The following is an 18,347-nucleotide window of genomic DNA, read 5'->3' as shown; positions in this document are numbered from 1 at the left end:
CACTTACTTCAGTCTCCAAAAAAGAAAATTCTGACATCTTAATTTTAATGTGGGCATTTGATACAGTGCTTGAGATAAATATAACCCTGTGTAGTATGGAGAAGGTTTAATGGGAAATGGTTGGCATTCTTTCTTAGTAAAGGCATGGGGGAGAGGAGGAGGGAAGGAGAGAGGGAGGGGGAAAGGGGGAGAGAGGGGGAGAGAGAGAGAGAGAGAGAGAGACACACACACACACACACACACACACACACAAACAGCGGTGAGGAAGACAAAAGCAGAGATAAGCAAGGCTCCACAGCAGCCTGCTCGCTAACTTGACACTTGCCAGACCCCGGCCAGCATGGTTGTCCTGAATCCAATGACTCTGGGAATTTATCTTCAGCTTTTCTTCCGCTCTATTGTGTCTCAGCCGACTTTCATCAACAGTGTCCTCCCAATCTCAGCAGGTAAACGGTGACCACAACTTTCCTCTCTTCCATCTGTCAGGGGCCAGGGGGAGGAAGGGAGATTGTTTTGCAGTGTGTCCTCATATTTTTGCCATTCAACTCTTGGCGGAGGGAGGCTGGAAGGGAGACGTTCACCCAGCAGCTTCCTGTCACCTGAGCTTGCCTCGGAAGCCCCTTCTGTCCTTGTGCCAGCCGGCCCCTACCTGGCTGTTCTAAGCCAGAGGGCCTTTGAAAAATAGTTTCTGTCTCCCCCATTTCTTGTCCCCATTTGCTGCATGATTTCATCTTGGTCAGGAATTTAGGAGAGCTTAGAAGAGACAGAGAAATGCAAGTGAGCCCCAGATGTTTCTGTAAATACATCTCTGACCTTTCCGAAGGGGGCTTGCCTCACAGGGATGTGGAGTAAACATGCCTGTGTCCAAGTCTGGGCAGTGTCCACTGGGGGGACAATCCCGCTGGAGGGAAGGGAGCCCCCTGATTGTCTCGGAGCCCAGGGCCCCCAGCTGCAGCCTCAGGACTAGGTTCTCTGTTTCCCCAGCCCTGTCTGCTTTCCTGCTATGCTTTCTTCCTGGGGTGAGACTTTTCTTCAGCCTCAGACAAGGCAGCTGGAAGCCCTGGGAGAAGGGAAGGGGATCCCAGAGTGACAGCCAGGCCTGGAGCTGGGTGTTTCTGCTGGGTAGGGCTGCGAGATTTGGGGAAGGGGCTTTGCCTGCCAGCCTGTGCTGAGGGCACCAGGCTGCTGCCCTTGTCCTGTCTGACCTGGAGCAGGGGAAGTATTGGGTTACCGGTATGGCCTATTTAAGCCTTTGTGAGGCAACTCAAATGTTTCCGGAGGGCTTGGGGCTGGCAGGCAGACCCCAGCCTCTGCTGCCTGTCCTCTCATAGCTGTCCTGATTCATCTCGGCGACCCCTGGTCTCTCAGCAAAGGCAGTTTTAGTCATGCTCTCCAACATGAGTCTCATAAATACTTCAACTGAGACAGACATTTCACTGCCGCTGCCTTTGCTGGAAACACAAGGAGGGCCAGAAATGCCAGGCTCTTGGAGAGGGCATGTCTCTGAATCCAGCTCCCAACTGCCCTCCATTCATAAAAACAGCTTGTCGACAAGTTGTGCTGCCAGCGTTTGTGGGCCCTGAGGGAGTGAGTCAGAGGAGAGTGTGGGACTAATTATAAAAGTGTGAGGAACAGAAGGAGGAGGGGGAGGGAGGATTTGTGGAGCATACTGGGGGGACGGAGGGTGGGTGTGTGCCAATGTGCCCCTACAAATTCAAGTTGAGAACATCAAGCTCCTTCTGGGAATGAGTAGGTCATTATTCCCCAATTCAAGGAGAAGCTTGATAGTTAATTTGGTCTAATTTGGTCATCCATAATCTTGTCATAGATTCCTTTGAGAATCTGCTGAAGTCTCAGGACTTAAGGAAACTCAGTTCTCTGGTGTCAGCCCTGCCTCTCTTGGGCTCTCAGACTGCTGGGAGGCAGCTGGCGTTACAGGGTAAGCACCATGTGGGCAGGGACTGTGTCTATCTTGTACATTACCACTGCTTCCCCAGGGCCAGAACACTACCTGGCACATAGTAGGTGCTCAATAAATATTTGGTGAATGAATGAATAAAAACTTTTCTCATCTACAGATTGGGGTTTACCATTATATTGTATTACTTTAGACAGAGCCAAGATGGCTAAGGAATTCTGAAAGCTAGAGAGGAAAGAACTTCTGATTTCTTTGCACTCCTTTCCCTGGAGAGAGCCCTGGCACAGCATAGACGTCTCTTAGGTAAAACTTTTTGCAGATTGTACCAGTTAGAACAACAGCAGGATAAAGAGGCCACTCAGATGGTTCAGATGAAAAGACTTGAGTGAAGGGACCACTTTCAGAGGTGTGTGGGTAGGGTTAAGGGAACCAGTGAGGACTGTTGAGACACCTAGAGATTAGCAACCACAGGAAGCCTTTACCACCTTGTGCTTAAAAAGGCAAGAGAAGGAAATAGGGAAATGGATCCCCCAGAGATTTGGAGCCTTGGAGAAGGGGCACAGAGCAAGAGCATTGGTCATGGAGGGACCGAAAGCAGGGAGAAAGCAAAGAAGAAACACCCCGACCTCTCTCTGTTCCCATCCAGCCACCTATTGGCAGTGCCTCCCACTGGCCATACCCAACCCAAAGCCAGAGGGCAGGTCACAGGTGTCAGTGTCCAGAACACAGAGGGCAGAGAGCGAAGGGGAGGGTGGGGACGTAAAATACCCAGTCCACACGCCACGGGCACTTCTTGATGAAGTGCTGCATCTAGATCTTCCCCTTGGGAATGTGGTCTTTAGACATTTGGTAAAACAATGGGGCAGACCTAGGGGGAATCACTAAGGTAACAACTCAATGTAGCAAAAACTCTTCGTTCTCCTGTAGTTAATCACTTGGCTTTGTCCCCCTCATTTAGTTGAAATGGCTTTATGATGGCATAGTTCAGAAATCAACTTAGGCCTTGAAATGGAAACTGTTCCTTGACATGAGACAGTTTTAATCCTTTGAAAATATTTTCCAAGAATTTGATGTTAAATATTCTATATTCAGAAGCTTGTAAATTCTTATTCTTCTGAAGACAAGCTGTGTATACACAGAAATATAGGCCACTACAGGAAAATCTTCTCATTCTGCCCACTACAACGTAGTGCCTACTGTCTGTCTGGCCCTGTGATATATGCTTTAGGGGACACAGAGACAAGTAGGATGTGGTTTCTGCTCAGGGGGAATCCAGGATCTCCCACTGTTGAAACACAGGCAGTGTGTGCTAAATGACCCAGAGAGGTGCTGAGACGGAGGAAGAGCTCTTACAGGCCTGCAGGCCGGTGCTTCCCTTTATAGCTGAGCCACTCCCTCATTCTCTCCAGGAAAGACTGTATTCCAGCAACGCCAGACACAGCACCACTATTTGGATCAGATGTTCATTACCTGGCTACCTCCACTACTGGGTCCTAGAGGAGAACCAGGAAGGGAGCAAAAACCATCAAAGAAGCCAAAATTGATGATAGAAATCCCAACACTAAGCGCATGCATTTGATAGACAGAAAACTGTCTTAGGCCCTTAATCTAAGCCTATTAACTCCTACTTTGTATACCATTCTAACAGGCATAGACAGCAGATGTCTTGAAGTGTGGTGAATTTGGTATAGTATATTAGATTGGGGAGGGAGGAGTTGCTGCTTCAGATAGATGCAATGACAACAACAAAATGACAGCTGATAAGATTGATTACAAGAAAAATGATAAAGAACTAGGGAATGATTCTGAGATTTCAAAAAGAATAGTAGACTGGAACTGTCTCTAGAGCCTCCTTCTGTGTGTAACCCCTGAGGGCATCATTGACTATAGCACATTAACTGATTTTCATTATGATGAGCATGAATGGCCCAGTGAAGACTGAATTATGTTTATTTTATCTTGCTTAAGAAGGCAGATAAATGACAATTATATCTTAGCCTGGTTTCTATTGAACATGACAGTTATTTAAAATGTCAGGAGCCCTATGTTTGAGGTATTTTTTTAGCCATTACTGGATAATAAGCCACCCTAACACTTGGTGGCTTAACCCAATGATCATTTTACTGGAGTTCATGTGTTTGTGGGTCAACTAAGGGTCAGCTGATCCAGCCCGGCTGGGTTTGGCTGGCCCTGGCTGGGCCCACTTACGGATCTGTGGATTGACTGGGCTTCAGTATCCATCCGCAGATGCAGCTCAGCAGTTGTATAGTTTCTAGAATGTGGAGGCACAGACCCAAGGAAAATAATATCTATAGAGGGGCAGGACTTTTGCACAGTTTAATTTACGTAATTTTCACACACCCCTGGAGGGGTGTGGCGTCACTCCCACTTTTCAGACCAGGAAATAGAGGCTCAGAACGGTTGACTCCTAAGGTCACACGGCTGGCATGTGGGAGAACCGGAAGCTGGAATTCTAAGTCCAGGGCTTTCACCAACACAGACCAAATCTGCTACAGTCCTGGGTAGTGACGCTGGCTTTTAAGGTCCTGTAGGCTACCCCCTATTCTCTGCATTCTTTGTGCTCCATTTCCTCCCACCTTCTCCTCGGGATATCAGTGTCCAAAGCTCTGGCAAGAGATTGAATATCACTTTATATGAAAGTGTGCGTGACTTGCCAGGGGTACTGATTTACCTCTCCTTTGATGGTATTGCATTTTAATGGGGTGAAAGAGCTAAGCTAAAGGATGCTCTAGTGAGATAAATTTTAACCAGGGTGTTTGGGGGTGGGGCCCTTCCTGGAGACAGGGGAACTCACTTTACGAGCCTTTTCTTCAGGCGTCGGGAGCAGACTCACCCGATGCCCACACAGACACGTGTGGCTTCCCTTGTCTAACTCAGGATTTCGCAGGCAGGCAAGGACTCTCCAGGTGATGTTTGGGTCCAGGTCTCAGAGACCAGATGGTGAAAAGACCCAAATCCAGTCCTGCAGAGTGAGATCAAGTGGGAGGATGTGATTTCCGTCTGGGCACCTGAATCTTCCCCTGTGGCCACTGCAACGTGACCCAGGGCAGGCACTTTCTGGCCTAGAGGGCCTAATGTCCAGCCCCTCGCTCCCCTGCCTGGAAGCCAGCCAGGCCACCACTTGGGAACCGTCTATGTTCTTGGCACTAGATTATGGGCCATTTATTTATGTCTGATGTTGATCAGCTGTTGTTTAATGTCCTGTAATGCACTTGCCAGCGTCTCCTCTGATTTAGCTCCCCATATTTCTTCTGGGTAATAAAGTCAGAGAGGGTTCTTAAATTAAAGGGCTCTCTGGGGGGAGGGGGGTCCCAGGCTTCCTGCCTCACCCCGTCCCAAGCCTATGCATGCAGCAGTGGGCTCATCTCCAGCTCAGACCCAGACAGGGCGAGTGAGAGCTAGGAGACTTTCCCCTGGGATAACTTGGGCCAAGCCCTCTCGTTGCCATCGCCACACTCAGGTCTGCTTTCTGCAGATCCACAGCCATCACTGCCGCAACCACACAGAAACAGCACAGCTCAGAATGAACAGAGAGCGCTCCTGGCTTTGTTTTTTTTTTTTTTTTTTTTTTTTTTTTTGAGACAGAGTCTCACTCTGTTGCCCGGGCTAGAATGAGTGCCATGGCGTCAGCTTAGCTCACAGCAACCTCAAACTCCTGGGCTCCAGCAATCCTCCTGCCTCAGCCTCCCAAGTAGCTGGGATTACAGGCATGCGCCACCATGCCCGGCTAATTTTTTGTATATATATATATATATATTTTAGTTGTCCATATAATTTCTTTCTATTTTTAGTAGAGACGAGGTCTCGCTCTTGCTCAGGCTGGTCTCGAACTCCTGACCTCGAGCGATCCACCCGCCTCGGCCTCCCAGAGTGCTAGTTTTTTTTTTGTTTTTTTTTTTTTTTTTTAAGGAAGGAAACAGCATTATTATTGTTGTTAAGATATTAATAAGGAATACGTTTTCACTCATTTGGAAAACGGTCTAAGTTTGACAGTGGTAGTTGGTTTTTGCAACACCCCCTTCCCATTTCGAGGTGACAGTACAGATTTTTAAGTTTGTGGATCAGACTTACAGTTTGTTTCTTTGCAGCCAAAAACCTTTTAGCTACCACCACGGGTTGATTTACTTGTGCCATTTTGCTCTCACCAACTTCGAATTGTGCATTTTCTCCAACCCATTTGACTGGGGGTGGGGGTGGGGTGCGGGGTTGGGGGGAGGATGGGGTTTGGGTAAGAAAAACAGGGAAAGGAAAACACTGCCTAAAACTCCCAGGCTGGCTCCCCTAAGCTTTACTATCCTGCTCGCTTCCTTTCACGGCTAGGCTCTGACCGCCTCCCAGGTCGTCTCCCTCTCCTCGGAAACTTGTTGGGCGGTGCCTGGGTTCGGGGTTCATCGGGATCTGGGCGCCGAGACTTAGGCCGGGGGCAGGTTTCGTTTCTGGGACCCTTTCTCTTCCAGAGGCTCTGAAGCTTCCCAGGCCGTGCGCATGCCGCCCACCAAAGACATGCGGCGAGTGGACCACGGTCTGGTCCTGGGCACAATCGGCGAACGCGGCTTTCTCCGCTCCTGGCTTTGATGAGAAACCAAATAAGCTGGTACCCCATCGTCTTTAAAAGCAATTACATCATAAGTACTACTTGTATTGTTCTTATGACTGGTACCAATGATCCCCCAAACCTCTTATATTACCAAGCACTTTCAGAGCCACAGCTGTATTTGCTTTTCACAGCAGCCCCCCTGTGAGGGGTCCTGGGTTTGAATCGCGACTCTCTTGGTTATGAACTATGTGATGGTGGGGAGGTCACTTCATTGCAGCGAGCCCCACGCCCCTCATCTGTAGAATAGGTATCATAGTCTCTGTCTCACAGAGTTGCTACAAGGATTTATTAATTTAACAAACATTTCACGAGTGCCAACTATGTGCCTGGAAGTGGGATGCAGCAGTGAGTAAACAGACAAAAATATCCCACTCACATGGGGTTTCTGTCATCTCTGTGAGAAGAATTTGTCCAGGCAAGCCCACTGGTCCCAACAGGTGAATGAACGGCACATGGAGAAGACGGGAAGCTCACGAACCAGCTGCCCAAGGACCGGATCTAACCTTTATATTGGTGCTTGCATTAATAGTACTAAACAGAGAGAGAGAGAGAGAGAGAAAGAAATTTTTAAAAACTTCCTTATGCCCTTAGAGTAGACAAACCTGAAGAAAAAAAAACTGCCTTAGTTGCTAACATTTAAAATTGAATGCGTTAACTTTTTTTTAAAAATGTATTTCTGATGTCCCTTTAACAAAACTCTTGAATGGCCGGACAACCTGGGAGTCCTGGACCCACATTCTGGCACAGCCATCACTGTGTGGAATGGAGTGGTTGGTGGTCACTCCGCTCACCAAATCCCCGCCGTGCGCTCTGGTCTTACACTGAGTCCACCTCCCTATTACATCTCTCTGTCTGGCCCCTCTGGGCATGTGACTTTTAGGTCTGTGGGGCCAGAAGCCCTACTGGCTTGGCCTCTGCCTTCCCATTCTTTAGTGTCTTTCCAAAATTCCAAAGCTCAGTTTGAAAGTCAACATTCTAGATCAGTGGGTCTCAAACTACTGTGCTGGTTCTCAGTCCTGGCTAAATATAAGAATCACCCAAGATGCTTTACAAGAGCCCAGTGTCCAAACTGAACACACCAATTAAATCAGAATCTCTAGGGTATGGGATCAAGCATCGGGAATATTTAAAATTCTCCAGGTGGCCGGGCATGGTGGCTTATGCCTATAATCTCAGCACTTTGGGAGGCTGAGGTGGGAGGATCACTTGAAGCCAGGAGTTCGAGACAAGCATGAGCAACATGGCAAGACCCTTAGCTCTAAAAAATTTAAAAATTAGCCAGATGTGGTAGCACATGCCTGTAGGCCCACCTACTTGAGAGGCTGAGGTGGGAGGATCACTTGAAGCCAGGAGTTCAAGACCAGCCTGAGCAACATGGCAAGACCCCCGTCTCTATAAAAAGTTTAAAAATTAGCCAGTTGTGGTAGCATGTGTCTGTAGGCCCAGCTACTTGGGAGGCTAAGATGAGAGGATTGGTTAAGCCCAGGAGTTTGAGGTTGCAGTGAGCTGTGATCACACCACTGCACTCTACCCTGGGTGACAGAGCAAGACCCTGTCTCTAAATAAATACATAAATAAATAAAGTTCTCCAGGTGAGTCTAATGTCTAGCCATGGCTAACCACTGAACTATAGCTAGCATCAGAATCACCTGGAGGGCATTTTAAAAATGCAGACCACTGGGACCCACACCCAGGAGTGTCTAATTCTATAGGTCTGGGGTGGAGCCCAAGAGTGCATTTCTAACAAGACCCCAGGTGCTGCTGATGCCGCTGGTCCACTGCCCACACTTTGAGAACCTCTGCTCTCGCCTGCCTCCGAGTTACTATATTAGTTTCCTATAGCCACTGTTACAAATCACCACAAACTTAGTGGCTTAAAATAACATACATCTATCCTCTTATAGTTCTGGAGGTCAGGAAGTCTGAAATCAGTTTCACTGTGCAGAAATAAAGGTGTTGGCAAGGCCGAGCTTCCTCTGAAGGCTCTAGGGAAGAATGTGTTCCTGCCCTCTCCAGCTCTAGAGCTGCATCACAGCCAGTGGCATAGAATCTTGCTTCAGTGACCACATCGTCTTCTGTGTCCAGTCTACTCTGCCTGTCAAGTCTCACACTTGTGGCCGGGTGCGGTGGCTCATGCCTGTAATCCTAGCACTCTGGGAGGCCAAGGTGGGCAGATCATTTGAGCTCAGGAGTTTGAGACCAGCCTGAGCAAGAGTGAGACCCCATCTCTACTAAAAAAATAGAAAGAAACAACTAACAATATATAGAAAAAATTAGCCGGGCATGGTGGCACATGCCTGTAGTCCCAGCTACTCAGGAGGCTGAGGCAGAAGGATTGCCTGAGCCCAGGAGTTTGAGGTTGCTGTGAGCTAGGCTGACGCCACGGCACTGTAGCCTGGGCAACAGAGTGAGACTCTGTCTCAAAAAAAAAAAAAAAAAAAAAGGACACTTATGATCGCATTTAGGGCACACTCAGATGATCCAGGATAATCTCCTCATTTTAAACTTCTTAACTTAATCACATCTACACTGTCCTTTTTTCCATATAAGGTAACATTTCCAGGTTCGAGGGATTAGGATCTGGATATCTGTGGGAGCCATTATTCAGCCTACCATAGTTACTTTTTCTGCTGGGTGAACTGACCCATGAGTGTTTTAAATGACATCAGAATCAAAAGTGCAGGCATAAATACTGTCTTCAATTGGGTTCCTTCCCAGAAGTGGACCCTGAGACAAAGATCTGGGTGCAGGTAGTTTATTTGGGAGGTGAACCCAGTAGCGCAGTGATAAGGGAAGAGAAGGCAGTCAACACAGAGTGTTTGCGAGCAGGTTACTGCTCTGGGCAACTGGGGCTCAATTCTACTGGGGACTGCAGGGAGGCAGACAGGGAACTGGGATATCTACCCAACAACTCCTGGAAATTTTAACCACTCTATTCTTCCTGCTTGCCCCAAACAGCTACCCATGGTTGGAGAAGCCCTCTGGCATAGTCACAGGTGCTTGTGGCAAGAAGCTGGAGTCATAGGTGGGATGAGGGGTGCTGAGGGACGTGGGCAGGGAAGTGATGGCATCTGCTGTAGATGCTGTGAGAGACCAGCTGTGTCCTGCTGGCCCTTATACAGACCCTGCCTCAGCCACCCCTCTGGGCAGCAGCAGTTACAGCTCAGCTTCCCTGCCCTGCTGTGATGCAGCAGTTGGAATCCAGTTGCCATGTGGACCCACCACTAACAATAAGAAAGTGCCCTCTCATTGAGTACTTTTCCTAGATGCTAGACTCTTTACATACATTATTTTTAATCTTCACCACAGTGTCACAAGGTAGCCATTAGTACACCCATTTTACCAGAAAGGAAATGAACATTCATGGAGGGGCAGCCACTCACCTGAGGTCACACAGTGCCGGGCTCAAAATTCCAAACTAGGACTTTCTGACCCAAAAGCATCACGAGGCACAATCAAGTAGTAGGTAGGAGTAGAGCCTAGGTTCGGATCTTGTGTTTCCCTTAGCTCTGTGACCTTGGGCAAATTATCCTCTTCATGCCTCAGTTTCCTCATCTATGAAATCAGACTAAAAGTAGGGTTTAACTCTTAGAGAAGTTGTGAGGATTAAGTAGGATAGCTATGAACATAAAGTACTTTCAATAGTGCCTGGCATACAGTATTTGATATCTACACATTTTCTGTCATTGTTTCCGGAAACTTACAGTGGCTCTACACATGCCAAGAGCTTACAATTTCCCATATAATTCATCACACCAAAAGGCAAAAATCCCATATACAAAGAATCCCAAATACAAATCCCAAAGATCTTTTTGCTGAAAATATTCAGTGAGTTAAGGCAAAAAGAAGAGACTCAGCTTTCACGCACTTTGCATTTGTAAACCAGTCCCTGAAGAAGGAACATGTTGCCCAGAGAATGAGACTCTTCTCGTGGTGACCGGCTTTCCCAGATGCTTTAAAAATACACCTGGCCCCATTCCATCTCAGCCCGTAGCATTTAGCTCCATTCAAGCCTGCACTTATCTCGCATGGCAACCAGCATAAACACGGCGTGAGGCGCGTGTTTGGAAGCTGGCGACAGCTGAAGGGGAGGCCTCGTGCTGCTGCAGGCTTTGCACTGGCAACCAGCTGGGGACTGAAAACTAAAAAAGAGAGTGAAGAACAGAAGGAAACATCAGTGGGAGCTGGGCAGATTCCTCCCCTCCCAGGCCCCCCACATGCCCCTCCACTGGTCCTGCCATGCCATACCCTTCCTGGTATCTTTCTGAGAAGTTTGGAGAAAGCCTCAGGAGCTCTCCTGATGCTGCTGGTAGCGCTCTCCTGGGACACAGGCTCCAGGGAGGATGTTCCGGGGATCTCAGGCCAGGCATGGGGCTTCTCAGGGACCCAGGAGGGCAGGGAATAGAATGACAATGGCCATGCCACTTAGAGAGACCCTGCTGCCTGACTGAGACTCTTACTTTACTGTGACTTGGGGTTTGAGTGTTTGGACATGTCCCATATATGAGGGGCCCAGGGGGTGGGTTATTATCACAGGGAGTTGAAACGGGACTGCCCCTTTGTGCCCAAACAGGACCAGCTTGATTTCTGAGACCATCCTTACTGGGGTGGACCTCATGGGGTGGCCCCCAGAAGGCTTCCAATTCTCTGCAGTTATCCAGAAACCAATTCTCAGCCATTGAGGTTAGTGTTCAGGATTTAGGGAGGCTCGGAGTGAAGAAAACAACCTGTTTCCCTTCTGTCCATCTTTCTGAGAGCTGCACTGGGCAAGGTCATGGTCATGGCAGGGTAAGTTAAGGGTGGAAAAGATGAATGAGCCACCACCCTGGGCATTGCTGCCAAGGTTGTATTGTTCATGGCCAGTGGGGGGTGGTGTGAGGACATTTAGTCAGTGGGTTGGTTATTTGCCTGTTTACACATGTTCTTAAGGAGACTTGTAGCACAGCGCTGAGGCACTCAGGTAAAATCCAGGCACATGTATAGTGTTGGGCATGCCATCTCCTCTCTTCTGGGATTCAGTGTCCTCGTCTGTAAAATGAAGGAGTGGGCCAGATTTCAAAGATCCTTTTAGCCTTAGACTTTCTCTGACTTATTGGCTAAAAAGCCGTTTGCTAATTTACAGAATCAGTACCCACACAAGAAGGGGTCTTGGTGTGTGTTTCTCTTCTGAGCATTGGCACTAAGAACCAATAGTGTGTGAGTAAAAGGGATGGAGTTCCCAGGCAGACAGCTCTGGGCTGGGGAGACATCTCTGTGACCCACTAACTGAGGGATCTTGGCCATGTGGTCTTGGCTTAATTTCTTTAAATTTTTTTAAAATTTTTAATTATTATGGGTATATAATAGTTGTATATACTTATAGGGTACATGTGATGTTTTGATACAGGCATACAATGTATAATAATCAAATTGGGGTAATTGGAATATCCATCACCTCAAGCATTCATCATTTCTTTGTGTTAGGAACATTCCAATTCCACTCTTGTAATTATTTTAAAGTATATCCTAACTTATTGTTGACATAGTCGCTTTGTTGTGTTATCAAATACTGTTCATTCTGTCTATCTATATTTTTGCACCATGAACTATCCCCACTGTATCCCCTCCTCCCTGCTACCCTTCCCAGCTCTGGTGACCATCATTCTACTGTCTGTCTCCATGTGATCAATTGTTTTAATGTTTAGCTCCCACATATGAGTCATAATATGCAAGATTCTTGACTTATTTCACTTAACATAATGTTCTCCAGTTCCATCTATGTTGTTGCAAATGGCAGGATTTTGTTCTTTTTATGGCTGTATAATATTCCATTGTGTATATGTACCACAATTACAATTTCTTTATCCATTCATTCATTGATAGAGACTTAGATTGATTCCAAATCTTGGCTATTGTGAACAGTACTGCAATAGACATGGGAGTGCAGATATCTTCGATATACTGATTTCTTTTCTTTTGGAAAAGAAACCCAGTGGGATATCTGGGTTATGGTAGTTCTAATTTCAGTTTTTGAGGAAGCTCCATTCTCTTCTCCATAGTGGTTGCACTAATTTACTTTCCAACAGTGTACAAGGGTTCCCCTTTCTCCACATTCTTGCCAGCATTTGTTATTGCCTGTCTTTTTGATAAAAGCCATTTTAACTGGGGTGAGATGATATTTCATTGTAGTTTTAATTTGCATTTCTCTGATGACTGATGATGTTGAGCATTTTTTCATATTACCTATTGGCCATTTGTATGTATTCTTTTGAGAAATGTCTATTCAGATCTTCTGCCTACTTTTTAATTGGATTATTTTATTTTTTTTCCTATTGAGTTGGAGCTCCTTATATATTGTAGTTATTAATTCCTTGTCAGATAGGTAGTTTGCAAGTATTTTCTCCCATTCTGTGGGTTATCTCTTTCCTTTGTTGGTTTGTTCCTTTGCTGTGCAGAAGCTTTTTAGCTTGATGTGATTCCATTTGTCCAATTTTGCTTTGGTTGCCTGTGCTTTGAGGGTATTACTCAAGAAGTCTTTGTCCAGACCAATCTCCTGAAGCATTTCACCCATGTTTTCTTTTAGTAGTTTCATAGTTTCAGGCCTTACATTTATGTCCTTAATCCATTTTGATTTGATTTTGTATATGGTGGGACATAAGGGCCTGGTTTCAATCTTCTGCATATGGATATCCAGTTTTCTGAGCACCATTTATTGAAGAAACTGTCCTTTCCCCACTGATATGTTCTTGGCACCTTTGTCAAAGATAAGTTCAGTATAGAAGTGTGGATTTATTTCTGGGTTCTCTATTCTGTTCCATTGGTCTCTGTGTCTATTTTTATGCTAGTACCATGCTGTTTTGGTTACTGTGGCTCTGTAGTACAATTTGAAGTCAGGTAATGTGATTCCTCCAGTTTTGTTCTTTTTGCTCAGGATGGCTTTGGCTATTGTGGGTCTTTTGTGATTCCATATAAATTTTAGGATTATTTTTTCTATTTCCATGAAAAATGTCATTGGTATTTTGATGGGTATTGTATTGAATCTGTAGGTTGCTTTGGGTAGTATGGACATTTTAACAATATTGATCCTTCCAATCCATCAGCATGGAAAATCTTTCCATTTTGTTGTGTCTTCTTCAATTTCTTTCATCAGTGTTTTACAGTTTTCATGGTAGAGATCTGTTACTTCTTTGGTTAAATTTATTCCTAAGTATTTTATTTTATTTGTACTATTTTAAATGGGATTACTATTAATATCTTGGTTTCTTCTTCAGATTGTTGTTGGCATATAGAAATGCTACTGATTTTTGTATGTTGATTTTGTATGCTGCAACTTTACTGAATTTGTTTATCAGTTCTAATACTTTTTTTGTTGACTCTTCAGGTTTTTCTAGACATAAGATCATGTCATCTACAAATAAGGATAATTTGACTTCTTCCTTTCCAATTTGGATGCCCTTTATTTCTTCCTCTTGTCTGATTGCTCTAGCTAGAACTTCTAGTATTATGTTGAATAACAGTGGTGAAAGTGGGCATCCTTGTCTTGTTCCAGATCTTAGATGAAAGGCTTCCAGTTTTTCCCCATTCAGTATGGTACTAGTTGTGAGTCTGTCATGTATGGGTTTTATCATGTTGAGCTAAGTTCCTTCTATACCCAGTTTTTTGAGAGTTTTTATTATGAAGGGATGTTGAATTTTATCAAATGCTTTTTCAGCGTCAATTGAAATAATCATATAGTTTTTGTCCTTCATTGTGTTGATATGATGTATCACATGATAGATTTGTATATGTTGCACCATCTTGGATTCTTGGGATGAATCCTACTTGATCACGATGAATAATCTTTTTAATGTGTTATTGAATTTTGGTTTGCTGATATTTTCTTGATGATTTTTGCATCTATGTTCATCAGAAATATTGGCCTATAGTTTTTTTTGTTGTGTCTTTGGTTTGGTACCAGGGTGACACGGGCCTCATAGAATGAATTTGGGAGTATCCTCTCTGCCTCAATTTTTGGAATAGTTTAGGTAGGATTGGTATTAGTTCTTCTTTGAATGCTTGGTAAAATTCAGCAGTGAAACCATGGGGTCCTGGGCTTTTCTTTGTTGGGAGACTTTTTGTTATTGCTTCTATCTCATTACACATTATTGGATTATTCAGGTTTTGGATTTCTTCCTGGTTTATTCTTGGTAGATTGTATGTGTCTAGGAATTTATCCATTTATTCTAGGTTTTAGAGTTTATTGGCATACAGTTGCTCATAGAAGTCTCTAGCGATCCTTTGAATTTCTGCAATATCCATTGTAACGTCTCCATTTTCATCCCTGATTTTATTTATTTGGTCTTTTCTCTTTTTTTCCTTAGTCTGGCTAAAGGTTTGTCAATTTTGTTTATCTTTTCAAAACACTAAGCTTTTGTTTCATTGATCTTTTGTATTTTTTGGTTTTAATTTCATTTATTTCTGCTCTGATCTTTATTATTTCTTCTACTAATTTGGGGTTTGATTTGCTCTTGTTTTTCTAGTTCTTCAAGATGCATCATTAGGTTGTTTATCTGAAGCTTTTCTGCTTTCTTGATGTAGGCACTTATTGCTATAAATTTTTTCCTTAGTAGTGCTTTTGCTGTATCCAATAGGTTTTGAATGTTGTGTTTTCATTTTCGTTTGTTTCAAGAAATTTTTTTATTTCCTTCTTAATCTCTTCATTGACCCACTGGTCATTCAGGAGCATATTGTTTAATTTCCATGTGTTTATATAATTTCCAATGTTCCTCTTATCGATTTCTAGATTTATTCCATTGTGGCCAGAGAAAATACTTGAAAGGATTTCAGTTTTTTTGAATTTTTTAAGACTTGTTTTGTGGCCTAACATATGGTCTATTTCTGAGAATGATCCATGAGCTGAGGAGGAGAATGTGTATTCTGCAGCTGTTGGATGAAACATTCTGTAAATAAATATCTGTTATGTCCATTTGGTCAGTAGTGCAGATTAAGTCCAATGTTTCTTTGTTGATTTTCTGTCTGGATGATCTGTCCAATGCTGAAAGTGGAGTGTTGAGGTCTCCAATGACTATTGTGTTGGGGTCTATCTCTCTCTTTAGCTCTGATAATATTTGCTTTATATATCTGGGTGCTCCAGTGTTGGGTGCATATATATTTAGAATTGTTATATTTTCTTGCCAAAATGACCCCTTTATCATTATATAATGACCTTCTTAGTCTCTTTTTATAGTTTTGTCTTGAAATCTATTTTATCTGATAGAAATATAGCTTCTCTTGCTCTTTTTCGTTTCCATTTGTATGGAATATCTTTTTTCCACCCTTTTATTGTCAGTCTATTTGTGTCTTTATACGTAAACTGGGTTTCTTGTGGACAACATATAGTTTGGTCTTGATTTTTTATCTATTCAGCGACTCTGTGTCCTTTGATTGGAGAGTTTATTACATTCACATTCAATGTTATTATTGATAGGTAAGGACAGACTATTGCCATGCTGTTACTTGATTTCTGGTTGTTTTGTGGTCCTCTCTTTCTTTCTTCCTTCCTTTCTATCTTTCTTTGTTAAAAGTGAGTTTCTCTGGTAGTGTGTTTTAATTTCTTCCTTTTTATTTCTTATGTATCTGTTGTAGTAGGTTTTTTGATTTGAGGTTACTACCATGAGGCTTGCAAAAAACATTTTACAACCAATTATTTTAAACAAATGACAACTTAATTCCACTTACAAACAAACAAATAAATCAGCAAAGAGAAAACTAAAAGAAATTCTACACTTTAACTCCATCTTCCTTGCTTTTTAACTTTTGTTGTTTCCGTTTATATATTTTTATACTATCTCTCAAAAAGTTGTAGTTATTATTTTTAATTGGTTTGTCTTTTAGTCTACCTACTCAAGATATAAGAGGTTTATACAACGCAATTACAGACAGCAATAGAATATTCTGTATTTGTGTTAACAGTGAGTTTTGTACTTTCAGATGATTATTTATTGTTCATTAATGTCCTTTTCTTTTATGCTGAAGAACTCGTTTTAGTATTTTTGCAGGAAGGTCTGCTGTTGATGAAGTCTCTCAGCTTTTGTTTGTCTGGGAAAGTCTTTATTTCTCCTTCATGTTTGAAGGATATTTTTGCAGGATATAATATTCTAAGGTTAAGGTTCTTTTCCTTCAGCACTTTGAACATGTCATGCCACTGTCTCCTGGCATATAAGATTTCCACTGAGAAGTCTACTGCCAGACTTATCAGAGCTCCTTTATATATTATTATTTTCCTTTTTCTTGCTTCCCTTAGAATGTTTTCTTTATCTGTGACCTTTGGGAGCTTGATTATTAAATGCTGTGAAGTAGTCTTATTTGGGTTAAATCTGCTTCGTGTTCTATGACCTTCTTGTACCTGAATATTGATATCTTTCTGTAGGTTTTGAAAGTTCTCTGTTACTATTTCTTTAAATAAACTTTCTACCCCAGTCTCTCTCTACGTCCTCTTTAAGCCCAATACCTCTTAGATTTGCCCTTTTGATGTTATTTTCTAGATCTTGTAGGGGTGCTTCATTCTTTTGTATTCTTTTTTTCTTTTTTCTCTTCTGACTGTGTGTTTTCAAATAGCCTGTCTTCGGGTTCACTAAGTCCTTCCTCTGCTTGATCAATTCTGCCCTTGAGAGACTCTGATGCATTTTTCAATTTGCTAGTTGAATTTTTCAGCTCCGGAATTTCTACTTGATTTTCAAAAAAATTATTTCAATGTCTTCATTAAATTTCTCTGACAGGCTTTCAGATTCCTTCTCTCTTTGTCTTAAAGTTTATTGAGTATCTTCAGACCAATATTTATTGTACCTCCTACTATACACTTGACTTCTCAGTATACAAGTAGTTGGAGTTTGTGTGAGAGCAGAGAAATTAAGACAAGGAGACAACATGTCTGGGTTCAAGTCATGACTCTGCCATTTACCTGGGCATTTCTTTGAGCACCAGTTTACTTATCTGACAGATTCAGAAAACATTAACAACTCTTAGGGCTGTTGTAGGTTGGTGCTTAGCATGTAATAAGTGCTCAGTACCTATTATTGAGTGTCGTGATAGCTGATGTTTGCAAGCTACATAAAGGTAATTTGATGACTGTTTTTGTTATCTGCTTTAGACCAGAGATAAAGTATCTTCTAGAAAACAAGCAAACAAACATATCTTACACCAGAATAAGTTACAAATGAATGAAAATTTAAATATAAAATATGAATCTAAAGAATTAGTAGAAGAAACCTTGGGAGATTTTGGGGGTAACTTTAGCATGGGGAAAACCTAGAAACCCAGAAAAGAAAAAGAAAAGCTACATAAAAATTACATGTATAGGCCGGGCGTGGTGGCTCACGCCTGTAATCCTAGCACTCTGGGAGGCCGAGGTGGGCGGATCGTTTGAGCTCAGGAGTTCAAGACCAGCCTGAGCAAGAGCGAGACCCCATCTCTACTAAAAAATAGAAAGAAATTATATGGACAGCTAAAAATATATATAGAAAAAATTAGCCGGGCATGGTGGTGCATGCCTGTAGTCCCAACTACTCGGGAGGCTGAGACAAGAGGATCCCTTGAGCCCAGGAGTTTGAGGTTGCTGTGAGCTAGGCTGACGCCACGGCACTCACTCTAGCCTGGGCAACAAAGTGAGACTCTGTCTCAAAAAAAAAAAAAAAAAAAAAAAAAAAAATTACATGTATAATAGCAAAAACAAAGTCAAAGGCCAAAACTGGGAAAAAAAAATGTGAAAGTCATTTAATAAAGTGTTACTTTCTTTATATATAAGAAAAAAATTATAAGAGAAAAATCAACAACCCAATAGAAAAATAGAAAAAA

The 18,347-nt window shown here is 43.2% G+C and overlaps 1 protein-coding gene across 2 annotated transcripts in view; it reads left to right on the top strand.

Annotated features, from left to right (window-relative positions):
* Nucleotides 1-259: 259 nt before the first annotated feature.
* COLQ (collagen like tail subunit of asymmetric acetylcholinesterase) overlaps nt 260-18,347 on the top strand; it is a 62,273-nt gene continuing 44,185 nt past the window's right edge. For both annotated transcript variants that reach the window (XM_069475442.1, XM_069475440.1), the window contains exon 1: nt 260-446. In XM_069475442.1, coding sequence (XP_069331543.1) covers nt 341-446 — 106 coding nt within the window. In that variant the 5' untranslated portion in view covers nt 260-340. The remainder of the gene's footprint in view (nt 447-18,347) is intronic.

Source organism: Eulemur rufifrons, chromosome 7, assembly GCF_041146395.1.
Source record: "Eulemur rufifrons isolate Redbay chromosome 7, OSU_ERuf_1, whole genome shotgun sequence".
Classification (NCBI taxonomy): domain Eukaryota; kingdom Metazoa; phylum Chordata; class Mammalia; order Primates; family Lemuridae; genus Eulemur; species Eulemur rufifrons.
The sequence above is the reverse complement of the archived record's forward strand: the minus strand, read 5'-3'. Positions and strand labels throughout refer to the sequence as shown.